This window comes from Globicephala melas, chromosome 2 (genome assembly GCF_963455315.2).
Source record: "Globicephala melas chromosome 2, mGloMel1.2, whole genome shotgun sequence".
NCBI classification, from domain to species: Eukaryota; Metazoa; Chordata; class Mammalia; order Artiodactyla; family Delphinidae; genus Globicephala; species Globicephala melas.
Genome location: NC_083315.2, coordinates 135,731,664 through 135,749,173, shown reverse-complemented (window position 1 = coordinate 135,749,173; position 17,510 = coordinate 135,731,664). Strand labels below are relative to the sequence as shown.

At 41.0% G+C, this 17,510-nt stretch overlaps 1 protein-coding gene across 4 annotated transcripts in view; it reads right to left on the bottom strand.

The window, feature by feature from the left end:
- Window positions 1–17,510, bottom strand: part of DAAM1 (dishevelled associated activator of morphogenesis 1) — a 223,745-nt gene that overhangs the window by 97,553 nt on the left and 108,682 nt on the right. For all 4 annotated transcript variants that reach the window (XM_060294862.1, XM_060294861.1, XM_070044972.1 and 1 more), the window contains exon 2: window positions 15,689–15,907. In XM_060294862.1, coding sequence (XP_060150845.1) covers window positions 15,689–15,871 — 183 coding nt within the window. In that variant the 5' untranslated portion in view covers window positions 15,872–15,907. The remainder of the gene's footprint in view (window positions 1–15,688; window positions 15,908–17,510) is intronic.

Below are 17,510 nucleotides of genomic sequence, written 5' to 3'. Positions count from 1 at the left end.
AGAAGGGAAATCAAATAATCACACAGTCCGAGGGACGGTCACACGGAGCTGAGCTGTGAGAAGCCACTTACTGTGGGGAGAGGTGGGGCGGTGAAGGCTGTGAGTGAACTGAAGGGAGACCTGAGAAATGAATAGGAATTAAATAGGTAAAAAGCACTGCAGACAGTGAGTGAACAGCAACCTTGCAGGCCACTGTGAGCTTTGGTCTTTATCTTGAGAGCAATCAGAGGTCACTGGTAGATCTGAGCAAGGAGAGTGACACAGATTAAATAATAATTGGGAGTGCCTAGGCACAATGCCCAGAGTGTAATGAGACCCCCATCTCTCCATTCCAAAAGTGTCTCTGCTCTGACTCATTCCGTTTTAATAATATGGCTGAAACAAGCATGCAAGATTCTAAGAGACTATCACACAGCCTTAGATATCAATCAACACCTACTCGATGTCCTACCCATTCCAGGACCGTGTCCAGACATTACAAAGGATGCAAAGATGAATAACAGACCTGGATCTCATGGAATTCAGATTCTAGTTAGGAAGACAAGAGGACAGAAGGCTTCGACAGCTCCTCTCCTTAGGATAAAGTCCAAATTCCTTAGCTGGTAGGTAGGGCCCTTCATGGTATGGCCTTTGCTGACTTGCCCCACCTTGCTGCCCCGGCTGTCACCTCCCCCTCCCCTCCCCTCCCCCCTCCACCACCAGCAGCCACCTTTCAGCACGTGGGATCACAAGTTGCCCATTTTTGAATCTTTTGCACATGCTGTTCCCTTTTCCCAGAGAGCCCTTCTCACCATGTCTAAGAATCAATCCTGTTTATCTAAGCTTTTTCAAGGGATCTGCTATTCCCCCCAGGCAGTCTACCCTGACTTTCCTGGGGTGGGCAGCCCCTCTCTGTTCTCCTAACCTTACGGCATTTATCACATTGCTGCAGTTATGTGATCAGCATGTATGACTCCCTTTCTAGACTCATCCCCAGGGGGCAGGAATGAAATTTGTTCTGTTCATTTTCGCATTAATTGCCAGTCCCCAAAACAATATCTGACGTAGCTGGATTGCAAAGAAAAAAGTAAGGTGAGGGAAGCTGGGGCAGCTGGGAAGGAGGGAGAGGGGATTACTGTGGGACATAGCGAAGATCAATGAGTTTCGAAGATTAAAACCCATTCTTTTCTCTTTTTTGCAGTAAGATGTACATACAGTAAATGTACACTCCTAAGTATACAGTTTTCAAGTTCGGCAAAGGTATACACTGAAGTGGTTTTTGCACTTTATGCGTCTGAAACTGCTTGTACCATTGTACTCTCCCACCAGCAATATACGGCAGTTCCAGTTACTCCACATTCGCACAAACATTTGGTGCTGCATCTTTCTAATTTTAGCCACCCTAGTTTATGTGAAGTGGTATCTCAATGCAGTTTTGCATTTTCCTGATGACAACTGATGCTGAATATACCTTTTCACAAGTTCACGTGCCATTCATACGCATTCTTTTATGAGGTATCTACTCAAATCTTTTGCCCATTTCTGAGTTGTCTGTCTTATTGTTGCAAAACATGTCCTTTGTCAGAGGTATGTACTGAGAGTATTTTGCCTCACCTGTGTCTTTTCATTTTGTTAACAGTCTATTTTGATCACTAAGTGTTTTTTTATAAAATATAACTTATTATTTCTTTTAGAGTTAGTGCTTTTTGTCTTCTGCAAGAAATCTTTGCAAGTTGCAGATCAAAAAAAATACTCTATGGTTTCTTATGGAAGCTGCTAGCTTTAGTTTTACCTTCTGTGTTTGAAGCTACACCCCATCTCACAGACACCACTCTTGGGGTCATGCTCTGGTTACAAAATGGATAGATTGCTTTTGCCTTCTTTCTTTTCCAGCTACTTGCACTCATTTAGATACACTGCTGGGCAAGTTGGGGAATGGAAGCACAATTAATGCAAGGAGGAAAAATAACAGTACAAACTAATTTGAAATCACCTTACACATTAGTTTCTTCAAAGCTATGAAATTACTTCAATGTAATATTACAAGAGAATTTTTCATTTTGATAATTAACTCAAATACTGAAAGAGGCAATCATGGAAAACAAAACAATTAGGATCACTGTACCTCAGATAGTATCTCTTTACATGAATTTTTTAAGGAAAAAAAGTCAATCTATAGAGACAGAAAGATCAGTGGTTGCTTGGGGCCACAGGCAGGAGCAGAGACAGACTGCAAATGGACACAAGAGGAGATGAGGTGATGGAACTGTTCTAGAACTGGATTGTGGTGATGGTTGCAAAACTGTATAAATTTAGAAAAATGCACTGAACCGTACACTTACAATGGGTCCATTCTACGGCTTGTAAATTATATCTCAATAAAGTTCTAAAAAAAAAAAAAATCAAGCCTGGTTGTTGGAGCCCCAGGAAAACAAAGAATTCAGAGTAGAGAAAATAGAGCCTTGTGTACACAGTAAGGAAAGAAAATTCTGGTTGAACATTAGATAAACCGAGGAATTGCTTTAGAAGAGAAACTGATTGAAAACAAATGTATGAAGAGGAGGGAAAGGGAAAAAGCAGAGCTCTTTAGTGTAAGTAGTTCAATCTTGGAAATGGGACAACTTCAGATACAATTTTTGTTTGAAACCATGATCACTTCCATGAAATATTCCTGTCCTTTCCTTGGAAATTACATAGATTCTATTAGTATGCATTCCATTTAGGCCAAGAGATAGGCAATGTTTCCCCAATGTCCCTTAACATTAAATTAGGTGATAGGTTAATATTAATGATTGAAGTCCTGAAGAACATTTTCAGTGTTTTTTGTCTTTCCTGAGTGGTGGACTAGAGAAGAGTATTGGCTCTTCTGCGGGTTAATAGCAAAGTTTTTCACTAAGATTAACAAACAAATGTAGTTAGCCCAACCTCCATCCCGGTTGCTTCTAGATCACCTTACTTTTACTTTTTACCTCTCACCTTACTTTTTATTTTTTTCCTTTTTGCAATCCAGCTATGTTAGATATTGTTTTGGGGATTGGCAATTAATGCAAAGATGAATAGCATAAATTTAGTTCCTGCTACTATACCTCAGACTGGGATGGCCTAGCTCCTTGCATCGGCCAAAGAATTTTTTTTTTCATATTATTCTTTCTTGGACAGAGATTTAAAAGTTAAAGGAAAATGATTTAGCAAATGAAAGAAAAAGAAACATCTGCACCAAGCATCACTCCTCTCCACGGAAAGCTCAAGTTTCTGAAAAACTGAAAGCAACGAACAAAACCCTAAAGGCTTTTCTTCTTGGGGAAGATATCAATTATGTTTTTCATAACTTTATAAAATATTTATTTCATATAGTTATAATATCTTGGAGAAAAGGTAATAATTAGACATTTTTTTATTAAGAAGAAAAAACTCTGAAGGAAGCCCAGTTGCAGGAACTAAAATTCTGGGTTTCATCCCTAACAAAGCATATTATCAAGCCCAACTTCTAAAAGATTCTGTACAAAGAAACCCCACCAGTCCTACACTCTAGAGTAAGCAGGCAGCTCTATAGAGAAATCTATGTAATCAGAAAACAATTGGCACAGTACAAATCTAAGGAAATGGATTGATTTGCTAAATAAAGCAAGTGAAGGAATTTTGAGATAATATACAATAAGGGTCTTGAATGAGTTGAAAAGCTCTTGTCAGAGATGTGAGCTAAACTGAAATATGGGATTATTTATAACACCTTCAGTCCAATATTTAAAGCATTTATTCTTTGAAAATCTACCATGTCAATAGATTTCAGTAAGCCAACAACAAGTGAGTTTCCAGCTAACAAGAGAAATCTCTAATAAAGGAACTCAGGATTTCTATTTCTAATGAGTTAAGCTAACTCTATATTCACACAGAAGTAGGAAGACATATGATGAACGCTGCGAGAAATGGAGATTAAAAAAATGAGGAGAGGGCTTCCCTGGTGGCGCAGTGGTTGAGAGTCCGCCTGCCGATGCAGGGGACACGGGTTCGTGCCCTGGTCCGGGAAGATCCCACATGCCGCGGAGCAGCTGCTCCCGGGAGCCATGGCTGCTGAGCCTGCGCGTCGGGAGCCTGTGCTCCACAACGGGAGAGGCCACAACAGTGAGAGGCCCGCGTATCAAAAAAAAAAAAAAAAAAAAAAGAGGAGAGGGAGAAGCTAAGACAGGTCCTTGGGGTCACCCTGCCAATCAACCCATTGTTTTGTATGTGTTTCTGTTTTGGGTTGTTTGGGTTTCTTGTTTTGGCTTTGTTTGTTTGGTTTTGGTTTTGGTTTTGAAACAGTCCCTGACAAGGTAATCATCCATTTGGCTCACTGTATAGAGCTCACAGAATTTTCAACATTTTATTATTCACACAAGGCTAACTTTTCTCCTTCAAATTAAATACCCCAGGTATTTACCCACAGCAAACGGGCCCAAGTCACCCATCCTAACCCCACCCACCAAAGGTTTCCCACATGCCCAGCAAGCAGCACCCCCTGGGGTTCACCTCACATACAGCCAACACCAGCAGTGCCTTCCCTGGATTTAGCCCTCTCCCTCGTCCACCCTCGCCTCCCATCCCACAACTCAACACCACCAGATATAAGTCAAACCCTCTCAGAGGGACAAGTGAACAGGCCTGAAGTCACATGACATGGTGAGAAGTACCACATCACAGGGAAAAGGCCAGACAAGGCCGTGGAGGGCTGAAGGGTGACACTGTGGCAACAAAAAAATTACCCTTTTGTAAACGGATGGAGAAAAGGTATTATTCAGCTGTACTAAATCATTAAATTTATGAACATCCAGCCTTACCACAGCAAATGACCTTCACATCAAGGAGCCATGAATTGACATCACAGCTCTTAAAATTTAACCACGATGACCCTGAGAACAGTATTTTATTTTCATAGAGGTGGTTTGGAAACCTGAAAGTTAGATACGACTTTTGTTTGTTTAAACAGAGGTGCATTCAGTGAATTATTACCTATTCCTAACCAGTCAGGAAAGACATAAATGGAAAACAACGGAGAGTGTTAAGTCCCAAAAGGGATGTGTACACACAGAGAACAAACCTTGAAGGTTTTCAGCCTGTACGATTTCTGCCAACGTTCTTAGTCATTACACAAAATACCACAATGTGACTCACCACCACCTATACAACAAGGTTCTCTGTGTCTGATAGAAGTGTTTTCATTCGATATATTAAAAAAAAGAAGTGAGAAATCCCACAAGCAAAGGGTGACTAATAGAAATAATTTTTAGTACCTCACTATCCATGGTTAATTGTTTTATACTATTTCCTTTCCTACTTCTAATAGTAGGCAATGCAAACTATCCAGTTTGCTAGATAAAGTCTGCTGCTAAACCTGTAGGCTTCTTATTTGGCTTCCCTGCATTATTTCAACTAGAAACTCATTAGAGTAACTTTAATTTTTAATTAGTCTGCATCACCAGCAGCTTTCCAGTAATCTAAAATAAATAACTCTGTTCTAAACATACGTTAAAATCATCTCCCAATACCCATCCAACCACCCAAATTTCCAATTTTTATATTTATAATCTAATACGACTTCTGTTGACAAGGCTTAATTGAGAGAATTTCTAAGCAGTGTTTTCCTAAGTGAATGGAGGGACTTTGTCTCCTGAGACACAGAATCAGCTTATAGAGTGACAGATGAGAGAGGCACCCTAAGGCCCTGTGGACAACTGTGAAGCCAAGTTCCATACACGTTCCCCCTCCCTCAGTGACACCAGCACTGCTATCGCCCAGACCCCTCCCCACCAGCTCAGCATGTCCTCCAGAGACTTGTTGGGCAGCTCAGCTGACACTTTTAAGTTTTAATTGGGTCAAAAGATATCTAGCACAATGAGTCTCTTCCCACACTGCAGCTATTTATTTATTTTACCATGTAATATAGGGTGGAGAGACTGTTCAGGACAGAAAATATTTCTTAGACATTATCACCCTTAGCCTTGTAATCTGCTATCCTTCATGCCAGCCACTCTGGTGCTCACACAGTAACTGACAACCAAATGAAGATGAGTAAACAGAATGACAATGGGTGGGTAGGGATGCAGGAAGAGTGCAGCAATCAGCCCAAATCGATCAGGACTACTTCAAGAATAATTCAAAATAGGAACCCAACTGCTGGATGATTCAGCCGTCATTAATTCCTGCACACACACATGCATACATTCACTCAAATACATCCTGAGCATCTCAGGTGTAATCCTGCAGTAGTAAGTTACTCATCCAGGCCACAAGCATTTACTGAGCATTGATTCTGGGTCAGGTACTGCTCTGGGGATCCTGATAGTGAAAAAGCCAGATAGGATGCCTGTACCATTCTGCTCTCTGAATGCAAAGAGGCATGTTCACAGTGGATTTAACATAATGAGTGTCCATATGTGAATAAACTCAAACCAATTGTTTAAAAGATGGCAAAGGACTTGCTTTCTCTTTTATATCTGAGAAATACCCATCTTTTCTGAAAACAACCCATGCATATATTCTAAGTGAGCTTCCAGTCATTTGGTTCAGTTTAGTCCTTAAATATTATATTGTATAATGAAATAAACATCTAGCAGCTGTAGGATGTTTCCAGTAGATTCATTTAAAATTGGACAAGAGGGGGAAAATTCCTTTTTTAGGAATCTCGTTTTTAAAAATATATATTATATATTATATATATTACATATATATATATTTTTTCCTTCATCTATGAGCCAGAAAGCCGTAACTAAAAGATGTAGCTGGTACTGAGCTCCTACAACATGAATCAAGAAACAGTTTGAAATTCCAGAGGAATTCTGGGAATTGAAGGTAGAGGATAGGGGATTCCAATCACAGCAGATAAAAAAAGAGTTGAGGACAACTGAAATATACGATCCATGTATTGGGCATTCACCTCCCGCAGGCCACGTGACATATGTTTTGTGAGAGCAAGTGGTGTTTAAATGATTCCCAGTGCATCAATAGATATTCTCAAGTGCAGTTATTTGTACAAACTAGCCATTACTGAAACACATTTTCAAAATTACACTTGAAAGCTTACCTAAACCGCACTACTTATGGAGATCAAATTATCCTCCCAGTCTTTAAAACCTATATTGGTTTGTAAGGGGACACGTAAAGAGTTGGCAAGTAGTGCAGTTTGCTGACTTTGTGTAACTCGCACATGGTAGCCTGAGGATTAAGTTAAACAATCAGATTTTAAGTTGTAGCCAAAAGCTAAGTAGATACATACCGCTCAGCGTCTCTTTAGGACTCCTAATAATGAAAATCATCAAGGCCAAGGGGACTCATAAACATTTTCTCAATAACATTATCAGTTCAGAGATGGTTTTACGGTATTTGTATTAAAAAATAAATAAATAAATAAAGGTTTCATGTTTCTTTCCTCCATCTCTCCCTGCGTCCCCACCCCCATTTCAGTCCCTAATCTAAATTAAGAAGCACCCAGAAATAAATGGACTGATAACAAACTATCTAACATGAAGTAAAAAATGTAAATGGAGAAAAGGACATTTGGAATGGTCTTGATGAGATAAGATATAAATTTAGGACTAGAAGGAGTAAAATGGTTTTGTGCTTTTATCTTAAGCGTTCCTGGATTTGTTTTTGTGAATCAGAAGATTGAAGAAAACTTTGAAAACCATCTTGACCATCTTACTGTCTCTAAGCAGACAGGACCTCAACCAGTACAAAGAAGTGTATAGTGTCCATTGGGTTGAAGATCTACTGCCAATCCTACTTGATTCCTGGATTTATTACAAAGTTCTGTTCAAAAGTACAATAGATAAAAGCAAGCGAAACCACCTATATCCACATCCCCTGTTTCGCAAATCATCAGGTGTTCTCAGGGCCTAAATAAGTTGTTTATAAAGTTCTGGGTTTAGGATTGTTTTAGGGTCACCTTTAAATTGACTGTATATTGGCAGTAGTTCACATCTACCCCATAGGAATTTTAGCACTGAACACATTTAAGCCCATATCTACACTCCCACTTCCCTTTGTGATGTATTACATGTTTTCATACTGTTCCAAACATTTTTCTATGAACCCATCAAGTTGATTTATCCAAAAATGCCACAGTGTCAAGGGAATATCTACTCAGTATTTTTTTTCTTCTCTGTCAACTAACTATGTGCTTTAGATAAACAGGATTTTCTCTTTTGACTTTTATATGTTTGTCAATTGAAAAAACAAAATTAACCTCATGGAAATTGAAAAATTTTGATATCAATTCCTTCATTAGACTATGATTTTTGGCTTCCAGACAACTGAACATTTTGAGACTATTCTAGATATATCTTTGAAGTCTTTATACAGTCTGATTTCCTCTGCTTAATTACCAAGCAATCCTTTACACTCCAATTAAGAACAACAGATTAAAAATATGACTTCTTACAAGCAGTTTTTTGGTTCTTCCATCAGGTTAATATCAAATGTTCCTGCTACCCAATTTTTTCATCTTTCTTGGAGACAAGGAACTGAATAGCTCCTGCAAGAAACTTTCTATTCTTAGTCATGGTCTTCGTATAAAAGGCAAGTTTTAAAAATAAACAGATAAAAAGTGTTGAAACTTTTCATCAATTCTGGTGATAATGGAAAAATTTTATTATTAAAGAGTACTTAAAATAGCCCTAGTAATAAAAGAAATTATGTTGATAGCCTGAGAAGATGGGTACCAATTCACATGGCTAGTAAAAGAACAAAATCTGAACACTGGTAAATCATAAGACTAACTTTGATTCCTGTAGCTCTTTTCATACCAAAGTGACTTCAGAACATAATGAAAAATGAAGAGATTACTGATGTAGGTTCCCAAGGGAATTCATCTGGCACATTCATCTTACCTTGACTGTGAATTCATCTAACTCTGATACATCAACTAAATCCTCTCATTCCTACTTTCTTCATTTCTCAAAGTCTATTCTGGTTACTAATGTTGAGAGTGTCCTCAGGACTTAATAACAATAAAACTGACCCATACTAAGTTATTATATTTATGAACATACAAATCTTCTCATTATCCACCATCACTATCTTCCCCATTGAGACGTTAACTTTTGTTGACAGTCCTCAATTGCATAAAAGGTGATCATTAATAAATTTCTCAATAAGTTTCTTTAAAATATTTTATGTTTCCTGGAAGGCACAGCACTGTATAACAAATTATCCCAGAACATTAGACCCATTGGCCAAATAAATGGTAGACTAAACACTGAATTTGAAAGAAGGCAGATTAATCAGGAAACACTGTAAATGGAATTGGTAACATTTCAGGCTTAGGAAGACTTGGGTCCATACTGCCTGTTATTCCCAACTAGCTATAAATTCACAGTGATGTACTATATTAGAAAGGAAAGTTTTCCTCTGGTCAGTCTGTGAAACTGATTCCAAGTACCATTCTAAAATAATGATCATACTTGTCATAAACCTGGTTTTGCACCTAAAACCTCACCCAGGAAAAGCAGTTGTACATTCTGATGTTTCACAAGGCAAGAGAACTGAGGGAACCTGTGAGGAGATACCAGTTCCAATATGGCTGTTCCTGTGAAATATTCTGCAGGATACCCTTAGCCCATCAACTCTTGGCATATTCAGGAGTCTAGGTATTTGGATAGAAAATTGGAAGGGAGCTCTTAGTAAATTCTCTTTCCTTTCCATTTCAAAATTAAAGTAGGCAGAGGAGGTAAGCATTGAAACAAGGCATCTCACCTCAACAACTGGACTCAATGGAAAACATACTCAGAATCTACCCAAGGAGACATGACACTTTTTGCTAAAACTTACTGATACCTCAGTAAGAGGTGTCAGTAAGAGACTGCAATGAGCAAGGGTTATTTTTGTAAATATAACCAGACAGCAAAATATTTTTACGTACTTTGGTATATTTAGTTCATTGAGAAAACCTGTAAGAAAGCAGAGGTACTGTCCTTTGGTTCAAATAAGAATCTGAGATATATAATTAAATCAACACAACCATCCCCATCCCCTTTTCCTGGCTCTCAGAACCCCAATCCGCTCAGGCTCCTATTTCACACTCCATCCACACTGAACTTTCAGTTCCTTGAGCTTTCCACATTTTCTCTCTCACCTCCCAATCCCATACATGCTGTTTTCACTGTCTGTAACACTCTTTTCTCTCCTTTTCGCCTGGATAATTCCTTCTAGTTTTTCATGTCTTACATTAAATATCACTTCCTCCAGGAAGGCTTCCAAGATCCTTCCACACTAGGTACCTGTGAGGCTTGGGGGTAGGTGTGAGTAAGCAGTATCCTCCTTCCCCAACAAGAATGGAATTAAATGACAGCTAGGTTAAGAAATCAAGCAAATGGAGATCAAAATACCTTCCTTTTCACTCCTGAAAGCTGGGTTGGAGAACCCAACTTTCATCTGTAGACAAGTGGGCTTGTTGAGATTTCAGTGCTGAATTAGACACTTAGCCACCCGTCATGGAGACAGCTGGACAATTGCAAACTCCCCAAGGGGGTTCAAACCTATGAAATTTATAGCACCAAGGGTCACAGAATGTATGCTTTCTGAAGGCAGGTTGATTTGCAGAGAATTAGAGAAAGGGGGAGAGACTAAGCTATGCATATTCCAAAGAGGAGTTGGAAGAGAAGCTGAGAATATTACTTCCCAGCAAGAGAGCTAAGAGTGATGGAAATAGAACCTGGGAATCAACTCTCACCTTGTGAAAAAAGAGGGGAATAAAGGTTCTTCCCCAGGAAAATGTACTGCTGGAGCGGCCCCTCTCACAGCCCTCAGTCACAGTGGATAAGAGTGCCTGTTTTGTTGCCTGTTTCCTCTGCTAGACCTTCCGCCCCACAAAGTCATTAAGGACCAGCTGCCTCAGGGCCTGGCACAGAGCAGGCACTTAACACACACACATACATCAAAAGAATCGATCTGTCAATTAATAACACATTCTTCTGTTTTTCCCCAAGGAAATCTTCCACTGCTAACGTTAAGATGGAAGAAGTTACTTGAACAAGGACAGTGCACAGAGCTATCATCCCCAGCACTCTTCAAATATGTTGGTGGGGATAATCTAAGACCTAAAAACCCTGTAGAAAAGACAAGACTTCAGCTGAATCTTATTTTCCGGGAAAAATGCTGAATCTCAGATTGGTTACATTCTTTTTTTTTTTTTTTGCGGTATGCGGGCCTCTCACTGCTGTGGCCTCTCCCGCTGTGGAGCACAGGCTCCAGACGCGCAGGCTCTGCAGCCATGGCTCACGGGCCCAGCCTCTCTGCGGCATGTGGGATCCTCCCGGACCGGGGCACGAACCCGTGTGCCCTGCATTGGCAGGCAGACTCTCAACCACTGTGCCACCAGGGAAGCCTTGATTTGTGGCTGAGGCAAAGGACAAAGCAGAAGTGGAGAGGGGAGGAGGAGGAGGTAATACAGAAAAAGGATTGATGCTCAAAGGCATAAAATATATGCAGACATCACACTAATGCTCAATATTTTATTTTTAAATATCCCAAATCATTTAAAAATTGTTGGCAAGAAGACTTTATTTCTATTTGGCAATTCTCTCTCTGTCTCTCTCTCTCTCTCTCTCTCTCTCTCTCACACACACACACACGCATACACACACACACACCCCACATTCCCAAGTTACACATCCTCAGTTCTCCAGGAGGTATAGAACCGTTTTAAAAGCAGCTGGTCGACCGATAGGGAGTGGAAACTAACAAGAGTTGGCAAAGATGTGAAAAATTGGAACTCTCGTACACTGATGGTGGAAATGTAAGATGGTGCAGCGCAGCCACTTTGGAAAACAGTCTGGAAGTTCCTCAAAAGTTATATACAGTGTTATATATGACCCAGAAATCCCACTCTCAGGTATATACCCATGAGAACTGAAACTATATTTCCACACGACAAAACTTGTATATGAACATTTAGAGCAGCAAAACTCATAATAGCTAAAGACTGGCAACAACCCAACTGTCCATCAGCAATGAGTGGATAAACAAAATGTGGTGTGTCCATACAATGGAATTTATTCAACAATAACAAGAAATGAAGTACTGATACATACTACAACTTGGAAAAACCTTGAAAAGATTACACTAAGTGAAAGGAGGCACAAAGGACCACATATTATGATTCCATTTATATGAAACGACCAGAATACACAAACTCACAAAAACAGAGACTAGATTAGTGGCTGCCTGGGGATGGTAGGGTTGAGGAGAAGTGGCAAGTGGTGGCTAATGGGTAAGGGAGTTGCTTTTGGGGGTGATGAAAATGTTCTAAAATGTATTGTAGTGATGGGGGCACTACTCTGTGAATGTACCAAAAACCAGTGAATTGTACACTTTACACAGGTGAATTATAGGGTATGCGAATTGTACCTCTACAAAGCTGTTACTAAAAACAAAGCGGGGGGTGGGGGGTGGTATGGGGCAGAGTGTGGGTCTGGGGCCTCCAGAAATCACTACATCCTGAGGTTGGACTGCTCCGGACTGCCCCGCCTGTGGCAGGGAGACTGTTAGAGTATGAGGCACTGCTCAGGGCCCCCATTCTTTAAAGATTCACACAGCTGACCTCTCACCCACGCCTGCTTTATTTATGAGATTTATGATAAGGGTGCAGTAAGTAATTCTGAAACCAACCTATTTGATAACACTTTAAAATACATCAAAATGAGTGACTCATCAGAAGAGAGAAAGGAAACTAGTTTATAACAACCGGCTCTGATGAGATGCTTTCCACCAGATAGAGGCAGAATGGTCTGCAAGTTAGGACCCACACTGGCGTGCTCACAGCAGGCAGATCAGCTTTCAAGAAAAGGAAAAGCCTGAGATATTTGCCCGGGGTGTTGTGTCCAGAAAATACCTGAACTATCTCCTATCCTTCTCGTTGTGCTAGGATGTGGGGTATAAAGCACCCATGACTAGGTGCCAGCCTTTTAAAAGAAGCTGTCTTCTTTAATCTTCACACCAACCCTAGCAGAGAGATGGCATTATCCCCATTTTGTAGGTGAGGAAATAAACTCAAATTCCAATAGAAACCATTTCAGAGGAAGTTACCCTAGGTTGCAGCGTGCTCTGACTCCAGAGGCCACGTGGCCTCCCTCTCCTATGCATGGGCACAGGCAGAACTGCTCTGCGACTAGTCAAGAGAACCCAGGGCAGAGGTTCCCAGTGGCTTTGAGCCCACCTCCTGTGTCACAGGACACCCTTGGCAGTTGGATGGATCCGTGGTCTAAGTCCCTGAAGTCAAGAGTAGACAAAAATCTATCCATCACTCACCAGGACAGATACAAACCTCAAGATAATTTGTTTTCCAATGGTTTTGGCTTAAAGTTCTGGTTTGGCATTGGCTTTTTAGCAACTAACAGCTGTAGGCAATTTTCACACAGAATAAAGACATCAATAAGGCAGAGAGTGGAATTTTCTCCTTTATGAATACAGAACAATGAGCTGTCTTCAAGATGTACATGGAGCTGCCACCACAAAGGCTCTGGCTTGGGTCTCATTTTGGGAGGCTGACAGAATACAACTGAAAGGACAATGGAGGTGGATGCTTTGAGTGGTACTCGCTCTGCCCACCAGCTCCACCACTGAGGAGGCCTTCATCTCTCAGCAATATCTGTCTCCTTAGGTTCACTTTTGGCTTTAAAATACTTTAACTGGGCAATAACACCAAGCACATCAGTGCATCATTACTGCCTTTCTTGATAGCCATCCTGACACATGATTCACTGCCCATCCCTGGGAAAGGACTGTGTCCTCCACCCATCCCAATGACCTCAGGCTTGGCCATGTGACTTGTGGTGCCAGTCTCTACAGAAGGATGATATGTCCTTACCCTGTGTGATTTGCATTGGCCAAGGAAATGTGGGCTAAAGTGACACGTGTCATTTCCAAGCACAAGCTTAGAGCCTGCTAGCAGTTCACCATGTCTCTCTTTCCTATTCCATCAGGCCTGGGTCTTGGTCCTGAGCAGAATATGGCACAGAGCAGAAGCACAGCTGACTCACACTGGACATGCAGCATCAGCAAGAGATAAGCCTCTGCTGTTGTAACCACTAAGATTTTGCTATCACAGGATAAACTAGCTGCAGATGACCGAGACGGCCATGAACAACGATCCCCTCCACTTCTCTTCTCACTTTCTATCCCTCCTCACAACTCACCTCCTCCAGAAAGCCTTCCCTGACCACCCTCCTCATCATTGTGTCCTACACCCCAAAACACATTTACACAGAGGTGTGTGTGCTTCTTCCTTTGGTGGCATTATACCTCTTGTTATACTACTGAAACTGTCAGCTCTTTGGGAGCAGGTTCTAGTTTTCCGTTTTGAATCTCCTTGCTAGCATCTAGAACAGAGTTCTGCATGCAGTGGGAATGGGAGAGGGTAGAGAGAGATGCCTGAAACACTGAAAATATTCAACGTCATCAAGTGTAAACATGCTGCCAGGAGTCATCTCTTTTCCCCACCGATTTTGGTTGGTAATCAGCTCATTAATCCACTGAGGAGGCCAGAACTCAAACATCAGCTTCATAGTACTCTCTCTTCTTGGCTTATCTCGTAAGAGAAGCTTATAGGTGAATCCTGGTCCATCAAAGCTGGAGTGACAATCAGCTCAGTTATTAGCCCTTGAGGGCAATGACACAGCCTATGTTACTTTTTTGACCTAAGATTCATGTAAAATGATAGCAGTCTCTAGTATCTGTTGAACAACATAAATGGTCTGATTAGAACTAACTCCGTTACAAAATGCCAGTGGTGATCAAGGGAGGATACAGTCCTTGTGTAACGTCTATTGAACCCCCAAGAAGGGGCAGGCTTTGGGCCATTCCCACTCTGCATTATTCTCATTTAAACATTACATCAAACCTAGGAGAAGGTGGTTTTTTTTTTTCTTCTGCTTTCCGGAATGTAGGCTTGGAAAAGTCATATGCTTTTTCCATACTGATACAGATAATAAAGTCAGAGCAGTAATTTGAACCAAGGTCTTCCTAATGCCCGTGCCAGTGCCCTTAACTGTACCATAATAACCTCCGGAACACAGAATGGAAAGAAACGCTACTTCACAGGTGCTTCAGAAACTTGAAGAGAGCACCTACATCTCTTGATGAATGGGTCCTACACTAGATACATCCCTCACTTCAGTATAGTGGATTCTAAAATATGATAGTATCTATAAAAAGCTTCCCACAACAGTTATTATTGCAGTCCTATCATTAGGCTAAATAATTATACTCTACTGAAGTAATAATGTCTTTCATCCAAGGATCAAGGACGGGAGGGACAGTATGACTAATTTTTTAAAAGACACTATTACTACACACTGGGAGTGGCGGGAAGCATGGGGTAATCCCAGCAGGTGTGAAGCAGATGAAGGAAGTATTTGTGCACACAAGTATCTCAGGTTGGGATGGGGAGGAATTAGAAAGGGCAACTTAGGAAGCAGTCGTGCCACATATCTGAAGACCTAAAGGTCTAAATCCCTCCACTTAAAGCACCAGCAAAGCCCTCTGATGTAGTGATGCTACCTTTTCTTTCTCCTTCTCCACAGGCTCAGTGCTGACAGTTGGGGGTGCAGATCGAAGGGACGGATGGGGGCCATTTCACTGAAGAAAGGCAAGCCTGTGTCTAACCAAACCGTCCACATCCTCTCCCCACCCTCCTGGATAGCCCCAACTACCCCTGGGATGGAAGTTTGAGACTCACCACAAGTTCACTGAACATGACGTCCAGCTCCTCCACAGGGGGCATGGGTAATGCTGGCTCCATGGTCTGAAGCGCAAAGTTGCTATCATTTCGCAGCCGATACGTGATTTCTGGGTGATCATTATTTCGGAAACAGCAGAAGATGAATGAAATCCCCCGTCCACCTCTCTTCCTCGGGGCCATAGCTGAATTCTGTTCTGTTTCTTGACCGATTAAACTCTGCGGAAAGAGGACATGACATGTTAAGAATACAAAAAGGATAAGATTTATATAGTTTTCAAGTCAGACCAATTCAAGAAAGAGCCTGGTGAGCCAGAGGCAATGTCAGTGGAGGCAACGTCTGCAGGGCATAGGGGACAACGTGGGCAGAGAGTACATGCCCGTCTAGGCACTTGTTCAGTGTTTCCTATGACCCACTGCTGAGCAAGCAGTAAACACTCCAGCCACCTCACGCCATGGCATATGCTCCAATCCCATTGGGCTCCGGGCCGTTCTCTGCACATCGTGTGCTCTTTCTTGCCAACCCATATTGTTCTTGTTACTCCCCTGCAAGAATGACCTTCTCTTCCTTGCCACCTAGAGGATCTCTTACTTATCCTCTAGGGTTCGATTGCAATTTCTCTTTTACTTTCCCCAAGCAGAATTAATAATATATATGCTAAGACATATCTATCCATTCCAGCTCATGTCACAGTCAAAGTTCCTTAGGAATGTGTCTTCCTATTAGACTGGCAGAACTCAAAGCAGGGGGAAGGGGCTGTGTATCAAGCAACTTGGTGGCCCTAGTGCCCCGCACAGCACCAGGAAGTCAGAAGACACTCAGTTAATGTTTATTGTGTTGAATAAATTCATAACAAAGGAGGAGTGACTTAACACGAGCTAGAAGGGTCCGAGATTTTCAAACAGAAAAGATCAAATGAATTAACTGATAGAGAGATGGTTAAATAAATGATAGTATATTCACATAATGGAACATTACACACTCACTAAAAAGAACGAGGCATCTGTGCATGTAGATATGGAAAAATGTTCAAGATACTATGTGATATGTATACTATATACTACAGGATTACATGTTTTAAAGCATTTATGAATATATGTCAGGAAGTGTTATCAGCAGTAATTTCCAAAGAGAGGGGATGGGAGAACTACTCCTTTTCACTTTATACCCTTTTGAATTTGAATTTTTACCATAAAAATACATTTTTAATGACTGCATAGTTTTTTTTAAGTTACAACTGCATGTATTGTCTTAGAAAAATTTCTAAGTTATACTGTCAAGTGAAAAAAGCAACTCAAAGAATAATGTGTATAACATGTGCCATAATGTCTTTTAAAAACAATCTTATACAAAAACCTAAATAATTTACATGGGACTGCATAGCAAAAGGCCTACAAAGATACACAGCAATTTCCTAACTCTGAGGGAGGAAGGGGTTGGGGAAAAGGCAAGAAAGGAAACACACTTTTTATTATATATATATATGTATGTATATATATATATATATATTATGATAAGAGCATATTCCTGTATAACTTCTGTAGATTGTCAATTTTTAAAGAGATGGGATTGAAAGGAAAAAGAAAGGTGGATTATGAATTGGCCCTTGGTGAGCTGGAAGGGCAGAGGAGGAGAGCCACATCTGTGCCAGGAAGATGGTAGGAACAAGGGCGTGAATTCCAGGGAGGAGCCAGGGGGAGTCAGCGTAGAGAGGAGGGCTGGTGTGGAGAAGCTGCAACCCAGGCTGAGGAGTCTGGATTTATCCCACAGAAACTGGCAGTCACACTTAAAAGCCTCCCCTACATTTCTCTCTTTAAAAAA